Source organism: Danio aesculapii, chromosome 8, assembly GCF_903798145.1.
Source record: "Danio aesculapii chromosome 8, fDanAes4.1, whole genome shotgun sequence".
Taxonomy (NCBI): domain Eukaryota; kingdom Metazoa; phylum Chordata; class Actinopteri; order Cypriniformes; family Danionidae; genus Danio; species Danio aesculapii.
The window spans coordinates 29,591,843-29,600,103 of record NC_079442.1 but is presented as its reverse complement, the minus strand read 5'-3'; the positions used below and the strand labels follow the sequence as shown (position 1 = coordinate 29,600,103).

Here is an 8,261-nt window from a genome sequence, read left to right as displayed (position 1 = left end):
GTAAAGCCAGCGAGACACCGCATCGATTTGGGAATTCTAGAGAAAGAAAACTAAACGAGGTTGTCAATAATGAAAAAGTCCATTTAATATGAGGGCAAAAAGTAATATTCTCCCACCCCCTGATGTTGTTACGATAGTTTGGCGGTGAGATAGAAGGGGTTTTATGGATCTATTTTCATCATTCAGGTTTATGCAACTTCTATACATCCTTGTCTATATATCCTGTTAGTCAAACCTTACAAAGCCCCCCTCCCCAAATTTATAGTAATGTGGGTGTGGAATGGGTTTGAACAAAATGTTGAGACTTGATAAATTCTAATGCAAAATTTAAAAAAGGTCCAGATTTAATACAAACTTTAATTTGACTCAAATATATAGTATTTTATTGTAACAATAAATACAGTGCCTCATTACTAAACAGCCATTTGACACTTCCCAACATCCAAAACATCCTATTATTTTAATATGAAAACAGACATAAAAAAATTCCAAGGCATTTTTTTTTTCCCTCCACAGATCCATTAGTTGCTTTCGGTCAACTGTATGCGGCGCAGATTCTCCTTCACTCGTACAAATTCTGGGACATTTTTCTCATCCTCAAGGCGCCTCTGTTCCTCCATCTCATACTGTAGAGAAATTAACAATAATAAAACTTTAATATACACCATGAATATTCTGTAACCCAAGAATTCATGTGCAAATTGTACCGTTCCCTTTACAATTAAATTGTACCACCAGACATCTGGCCAACTCTTGACCTCCATTTCATTTGAGAAACATCAAGTGGTTTGGGAATGGTCAGTACCTCCTGCATTTTCTGCTGTCTCTTGCGAAGCTCCTGTTCCAGGTCTGAAGGAGGTTGAAGGGCAAGTTCCTGCTCTCTGTGCAGATCAAGTCTCCTCTGCTGTAACACGCGCTGCAATTCTGGCTTCTCCTCCAACAACAGGCCTCTAAAAATAAAACTTCTCTTTAGCAAACCTGGTTTCATTGGAACACAGTAGTCAACATCTGAAGTATATCAAACATTTTCATGGAAGGGTTCCTAAAACTACTGAACTCCCATTCTCGTCTTAGGACATTTGATCCACTTCAAATGTAGACTACTACAGAGATGAAAGCAGGTTTGATGCAGATGATATTTGATTAAATATCAAGTCAAGTGAAGGTGTACAGCAATGTAACTAAATACTTCACAAGTGAAGATGGTTTTTCACCTCTTATGGGTGAGCAGTAGCTCCTTATGCAGACTTTGGCGACTAGGACAGTCACCAGGTGAACCATTCAGTTTCCGGAACTGAATGCACTCATCTCCACTGTCCGAGCTGTGCTGAGACACAGGTGAATGACACACATAGCTCTCTAGAAGCACAAAGATGGGAAACATTATGACTTGTGCATGTGAACTAATTTGTAATGTTTTACTTATATTAGAAGCAAGTTTACATGCATCAAATCAACTGCAATAAAGCTTATTTTAGTAAAAGAATGGATATTGTTAGTTACACATTTACAGAACACACCCTCAATTAAAAAAAAAAGTATATTATTATTATTATTATTATTATTATATATCCTGTTTTTTTTTCTAATAATGCACCAATTTGATAGCAAAAAGTTCATGATCATTCATTTTTATACCACCCCTACCCCCCTTTCCTGTCCTTTTTTAACACAGGTACACATGATTTCTTCCATGTCTGGATCTAATAATTTCACAAAAGGTTATTTGAAATTCTAAACTAGTGCATTTGACTTGCTTTTTTTTTTTGGGGGGTGAGTTTGATGTATAAATTGTCATGCATGACTGTTTGAGAAAGAACATAAAAACAAATCAAACATACCCTTCTTGTGATGTCTGAATCCAGGCCGCTAGAGAGAAAAACAAATAAGAATAAGTCAAATTTACACACAACTTTATCCGACATCCTAAAAATGGCTAATAATGCCAGCATGTCCACCTGCTGATGAAGCACAGAATGGAATCAGCTCAGTGGACTGAGATGACACATGCTCTGCCTCCTAATGTGCGCTGGCTTGATTTACTAACACAGAATAATAACAGCAAAGAGGGCCATTTATAGCTCAGCACTGAATAGGACAAAGTATGTGCTTCACCACCCAGGCTTGCTTAGCATGCGGTTTAATATAAAAATATAAAATAATAATAATAATAATAATAATAATAATAATAATAATAATAAACACTTTTTGGATCTATATCTATCTATCTATCTATAAAAAAAAAAAAAAAAAAAAAAAAAAAAAGCAAAACAGAACATTTATCCATTTAGAATATTTATATTTTGTTTGTAAATTCCATAGTTTCAGTGATGGTTTCAGCAAACAAAATTCATTTTAAAGAAATAAATAAACATAGAAACGCCATATTTATGATTAACATTGTATTGAAACATTGAACTTTATATAGATTTAAAAAAAAAAAAAAAAAAAAAAAAAAAAAAAAAAAAAAAAAAAAAAGGATTCATATACACATCTTATATGCACACTTTAGCGTTTAAACAATCTTAACAAAAATAGATAGCAAGAGGAAGAAAAACCATGCTCCTTTAAAAAAATATAAATTGGGGCATAGGATGACTTTAGCCAACTGCTTTCATTAAAACAAAAAAAAAAAAACACTGGTACTCAGGAGACACTCATTTTAGCACCTCATGCACCACACCCAGTGCGTTTAAGAACTTGTTCCGTACACTTCTGTTTTTGGACTTGAACAATTACAGGAACCTAAAAAAAGAAGTTCACCTGTGAATAAGGAGTTAAGCTTCTAGTCAGGTCCACAGCAGGGCGTTTATAACCAGGACTAGGATAAACCAGCTTACTTTGCTCCTACAGTGCCACACTAACAGGCCATTTGTGTCAGATATGCCAAACACAGCCCTGTCCCAACACACACTTCTGATAGTGTCCATGTCATTTTAATCAGTCTGACGTCAGATTCTTTGTGTAAATACTATCAACCTAAACTACCCAATAAGTAACTCCAGAATAAGAGGTTCTTTGATGGTACAGAATAAAAATAACGTGTTCCACTATAAAGCCAACTAATACTGTAAATTTAAATTTCTGCAGCATATAAAAAGATATGAAAAATAAATGAATCATTTACGGTTCAAGGAACTAGAAGAAATCTGACTATGGAATTATAACAACAACAATTCTCAACTTGTAGACTTTTTTTTTTTTCTCTTGCAAAAAAAAAAAAAAAAAAAAAAAAAAAAAAAAAAAAAAAAAAAAAAAAAAAAGACTGAATTGAGAAGGAGTCTAAACTCAGAAAATTGCAATTACAGAAAATAAAAATACAAAAGCAACGGAGATTTCTACCTTTATCTCAGAGACCAGAGTTCATGACATGCAGTAGCAAGGCATGCAGAATCAGGAGTATAACATTACAAGACGTGCTCAGGATTGCAATAAAACACCAAATCATGTGTTACTCTTGCAATTTAAGATTCTCATTTCTAAATTTCTTCCTTAAATTGTTAAAATTTGACAGGCTTCAAAAAAAAAATAATTATCCTGTGTGCAAGAAAGAGCTTCCATTTTGATTGTCCATTATAAACAGGTCAATACAAAGCGTTGTTAATATGAAAGGGATTAACTATCAAACACCAACAATCATTCACTGATGTTTTAAGTACACGTTCATTCTCTAATCATAATAACACTCACCTCAATGCACACAGATGATTGTTTCTTCGTTGTGTTCAGGTCCAGCATTGTGCGCCTGGTGTCAAGACTGTGGCCTTCGGTTAGTGTGTTGCCCTGTTTATGTTCAGTGACGCTTGATGCAGACAGTGCGTTCAAGCTCATTACGCTCTTCCAGATTAACCTGCACCTATACGAGGCACGCAGGATGCCAGATTAACTAATTACCGTAGACATCAGTGCTGATTTTAACTCTCTTCCTTCCTTTGGAAACATCAGCCCTAACTCTTGATCTAGTATTTACAGTAGCCTAGTCAACATTTGAAGTGGATCAAAAATGTTTTTCAAAAATGGTCCTAAAACAATAAAGGGTGCTGTTCAGTAGATTCAGGACGATTTTGATAAATGGTTTTGGACCACTTCAGATTCTGACTACTGTAGTTGTGTTTGTGTCTTTTTTGTGAGCTGTAAATAGAGATATGAAAGCCCGTTCCCGCCACTGAATAAAAAAAATAAATAATTGAAACAATATATATAACAATTAAGAAAAAAACTTACAAAAAAAATTTAAGTCAGAATTCTGAGTTATAAAGTCGCAATTCTGAGTTATTAAATCAGAATTCTGAGTTATAAAGTCGCAATTCTGAGTTATAAAGTCAGAATTCTGAGTTATAAAGTCAGAATTGCGCGTTTCCTGTTATGGCGATTGGCCATAAATGAAGTGTTAAAGACTCTTTCTTTTGGTTCTCTGTTTGTGATGTGGTATAGATTTGCAGCCCAGTTTACCAATAAAGGCCAGGAATACGCAGTATTTTGTTGACACTTTTACTGAACTGAAATATAAACTAATACAACCCTCTTAAAAAAAAAAAAAAAACTCTTAGTTTTAGCCCTTTATAATGTCTTTGTACGATATGTCCTGCAGCTGCCAAGTACACCACACGAGGGCACTCTTGCAATATGAAACAAATAACAGCTGCGACAAAATGTAAATCATATAATTGTTACACATTTAATAGATAAATAATATAGAAATCCTAATTTTAGACTTTTGGAGGAATCACAACCTATAGCTAGTTTCAGGCGCTCTGTTTTATTGCTTTAAAATTGCTATTTAGACCAAATGGTAATAATTAAAAAAAGAACAAATCCATATGAATAAATAGACAGCCTAGTTCAACTATACATTTCCTTTTTGAAAGCGTGATAAACCATAAACAGTCAGATATAGGCTTTATGTTGTGATTATGAGCTAATGTTCATGCGTCTTTAAAACTCCATTTATGGCCAGTCGTCATAACAGGAAACTCATTTGTAACTCGGAATTCTGACTTATTTTTTTTTTATTCAGTGGCGGGAAATGGCTTCCATAGTAAGACGATCATTTTTGCTAGTGAAGTAAAGCTTAATAAGTTGTTTTATTACAAGCTAACATCTAAATTAAGACATTTCAGTCTGGGTTTATTTCCTGTACATTTAACTTAAAGAAATACGATTATTGGTGTATTATAAATGTATATAAATATATATAAAAACGATAAAATGACAAGTTATTCGACATGCACTTCAAGTTTATTAGCAAAATGTTCGTTTCTGACCACAAGAGGGCACTGTGACTTTTGGAGTTGTTAAAAAACGCTCCCATGATTCCCTCGCGCTATTTATTGACACCAAGCAGGATGTGAAGTCATTGAGTGAGTGTGTTCCTGCTTGTGTGGTGTGAATGTGATCGAGTGCTTGTTTGTGTGTGTGAGCGCATGAATGTTTGTGTTTTATGAATGTGTGTGTGAGAATGAGATGACTCTTAAAAAAACCTACACCGTGATCTTATTTGATCTCATCCGAGTTGTTGCCCTACTCTGATGCAGAGATGATAATAACTGACCCGGGAGCTTCTGTAGCGATGACCGCGAGGCTTTTTTTACTCGGGGCATCCACAGTGCAAACTGTGGTAAGAAATGATGAATCGATCAGATATACAAGAAAGACAGAGAGCTGGATCTCGGTCTGGTATTTCCTGTATCTTTCACTGAGTATAACGGCGATTCTGATCTCACCAAATCAAGAGAAGTGAGTCCCTGAGGCCGGTCAGAATCACGGGGCGGATGTGTTTATTTTAAAGAGGAAACAGACCACACTGGCATTTTCTCGTTTATTTTATTTAGACAGACCTCGTACATGACAAAGCGAGTAACAATGGGGTCCTTATAACTTGAATGTGTTAATTTGTACTGTTATGTAGAATAAAAGCCGCCATCGTGCTTGCGTGAGTAACCTCTGTTTGTAGATGCGGTGTGGTGAGACTCTAACAATGAATAAAAAAATGATTAAATCATTGAATGGAAGTCTTTATTTATAATTAAAGTTAAGATCTTACCTATGGACCCCTTAATACTGTATAGAGATGCTTTCTGGGCGTCAACCCACACTTTAATTCCTTTGTTTTCTGCGTCGCAAACTGAATCTTCTAGTTCTTTGTTTTTCTTTGTGCTGTGTGAGGAGAAAAGCAACACAATAGCTGTAAGATTCATACCTAATGGCCCTGTACACCATGGAAATTACACCTTGTTCAGGTGGTTTAATATTATTATTTTAAAGTATCAATAAGAAGCTTATCTTTAGGAAAACATGATAGTGTGGCAAAGAAAAAAGTAATTGTGACTTTCTCACAACTGCAGAATTTCTAGTAACTGGGATCATTTTATATTACAGTTTTCATTTTAGAGTTTATACTGTTCAATTTTGAGTTAAAGATTTAAATAGCTGTTAATGTACTTGACTATTATGAAAGATGTTTTTTCTTAAGATAACAAAAATTAAGATTTTAAGCTGAAACCGTGGTACTTGGTGATTCATAGTATGCAAATCAACAGCTTCTCGTGATTTATGTGACGGTCAAAAAACAAAATCTAAACTAAATTTATACCTGTATCTCTTGATGGTACACATAAGTACCTTATACTGTATGTACCTTATACTGTGAAGCAAAATGGTTGGCATGTGCTAGGAACCAAACATTATGTGCAGTATTACTACTGTTAATCCACTATACCTATAGATTCCTGATAACAGTCCTATTCACTTCACATCTGAACCATGAGCTGCTGTTTTTTTTTTTTTTTTTAAGGCTGCAGCATCCAGAATAAGGGCAGTATCATGTTGATGAACAAAACATGCCACAATCAATCTTTGTTGAAAATAAACAGCATCATCCCAAATGTGAGGTTACTCCAGTGCATATATCATTACACAAATGCACACTTACGCTCAGGACTTTACAGAGGCTGTTTACAGAGGAGTGGATTAAAAGTAACGATGTAAATAATGTTAGTTATGTATGCACAGGTGAAAATGTTTCACTTCAAGACTTCATTGAATTGCTAAAAGCCACAGGTATGTGTGTTGAGTCACACTTCTGGTATGTGTTGATTTGGGTTTTATGAATAATGAAGGACCATGGATTTAGATTTAAAAAATCTTTATTATTATGTTTAAGAAAAGAATTAATTCATCTGCATCCTGAATGGCCTGAGGATCATGAGCAAATATTAATTATTTTGTTTTGTTATTATTTATTTAAATAATTTTGTTAATTATTATTTTGAAATAAATTGAGAATAGTGAAATTTTTCTTTCTGAATTGTAAGGTAAAATTGTAATTTAACAATTTAAAAAAGCTTTTTATTACAAAGAGAGGATATAAATAGGAATTACCCATTTTCCGCTCCAACAGTTTCCATCTGCATCACGGTCTGACTTTTGTTTTGAAATAATCCAAGGTGATGATCGTAGGCCGATTTCAGGTGAATGTCCAGACTGTCCTTCGGTGTCTTAAAACAAAAGTTCAGCAGTAAATTCAAACACACAATCAGCCGAATCAGTGATTTCTTTCGGTAAGTTCATATAAAAGTAATAACTAGTTCAAGTCGTCCTTTTATATTAAATCAACTCACTGTAGTATTATAATGAAAAATAGTTCTACGGGAACTGGCCTCTGTTGTCGTGTTATGGAGTCTTCTCCACGGTTCATCATTTTGTGCGAGATGGGTTGGCTTGTCATATGACAGTTTCTGAGCAAGTAAGGTGAGAATAAAAAGTTAGAAATACGTTAATACAAATAAAAAACAAGCTCTCAAAAGCTGGCATATGTAAATCGAAACTGGGCAACTCTTAAAAAAAAAACATATTTACCTGAATTTCCTTTCTCCCTGTTAATGTAAAGTCGTTCTCATATCGCGGGAATGGGAAAGGATCTCGTTCCTGTGGCATATTCCCGCAGTTTCTCCAGATGATGAGTCTAAAGGAATGTAATAGACCGATGTTTGGTATCTTTTTGCTGCCAACTTTGTTGTCCCTCCCTCCGTTGCCTAGAGACCGAGTGTGAGCGTCAGTTTTACCACACAGCGCGACAGACCATATTACACACCATAAAACTCTCCTTATTATTAGAAGGTATTAGTATATATGATAAGAAATGCAACAAACAAACTTATTCTTCGAATTCTCCAACAAAAAATCAAATCGCTCCAAGAGGGAAATCATATTGGTCAGCGTAATGCAAGATATTGATTGGAAAAGAACATGACTTCTCCCAT

At 34.6% G+C, this 8,261-nt stretch overlaps 2 protein-coding genes and 1 non-coding gene across 4 annotated transcripts; 1 reads left to right on the top strand and 2 right to left on the bottom strand.

Moving 5' to 3' along the window:
* Positions 1-373: 373 nt before the first annotated feature.
* zgc:195245 (uncharacterized protein LOC565483 homolog) lies at positions 374-3,831 on the bottom strand. Its single transcript, XM_056464507.1, has 5 exons — positions 3,691-3,831; positions 1,842-1,869; positions 1,215-1,359; positions 806-950; positions 374-626 (listed from the first exon to the last, which is right to left on the bottom strand). Exons 1-5 carry the CDS (start codon positions 3,829-3,831, stop codon positions 522-524), a joined length of 564 nt encoding a protein of 187 aa, XP_056320482.1. The 3' UTR covers positions 374-521.
* A 1,519-nt stretch (positions 3,832-5,350) lies between these two features.
* Positions 5,351-5,722, top strand: LOC130234349 (small Cajal body-specific RNA 2). Its single transcript, XR_008838307.1, has one exon. It is a non-coding gene; the product is annotated as a small Cajal body-specific RNA 2 (non-coding RNA).
* Positions 5,723-5,804: 82 nt separating this feature from the next.
* Positions 5,805-8,015, bottom strand: cfap276 (cilia and flagella associated protein 276). Of its 2 annotated transcripts, none has more exons than XM_056464382.1 (5): positions 7,858-8,015; positions 7,620-7,736; positions 7,381-7,496; positions 6,044-6,156; positions 5,805-5,971 (listed from the first exon to the last, which is right to left on the bottom strand). In XM_056464382.1, exons 1-5 carry the CDS (start codon positions 7,933-7,935, stop codon positions 5,901-5,903), a joined length of 495 nt encoding a protein of 164 aa, XP_056320357.1. In that variant the 5' UTR covers positions 7,936-8,015; the 3' UTR covers positions 5,805-5,900. The 2 variants fall into 2 exon arrangements, with proteins under 2 accessions (XP_056320357.1, XP_056320358.1); XM_056464383.1 differs by having other exon boundaries at positions 7,659-7,736.
* Positions 8,016-8,261: the final 246 nt, after the last annotated feature.

What these genes read in the sequence shown, in the direction of transcription:
- cfap276 (XM_056464382.1), bottom strand. Translation starts at nt 7,935, where the DNA reads ATGCCACAGGAACGAGATCCTTTCCCATTCCCGCGATATGAGAACGAC. An exon ending in ACTGTTGGAGCGGAAAATGG is followed by an intron (nt 6,157 to 7,380) that starts GTAATTCCTATT and finishes CTCCTCACACAG; the next exon opens with CACAAAGAAAAACAAAGAAC. An exon ending in CAGTATTAAGGGGTCCATAG is followed by an intron (nt 5,972 to 6,043) that starts GTAAGATCTTAA and finishes ATTCATTGTTAG; the next exon opens with AGTCTCACCACACCGCATCT.
- zgc:195245 (XM_056464507.1), bottom strand. Translation starts at nt 3,831, where the DNA reads ATGAGCTTGAACGCACTGTCTGCATCAAGCGTCACTGAACATAAACAG. An exon ending in ATTCAGACATCACAAGAAGG is followed by an intron (nt 1,360 to 1,841) that starts GTATGTTTGATT and finishes TTGTGCTTCTAG; the next exon opens with AGAGCTATGTGTGTCATTCA. An exon ending in CTACTGCTCACCCATAAGAG is followed by an intron (nt 951 to 1,214) that starts GTGAAAAACCAT and finishes TTTTATTTTTAG; the next exon opens with AGGCCTGTTGTTGGAGGAGA.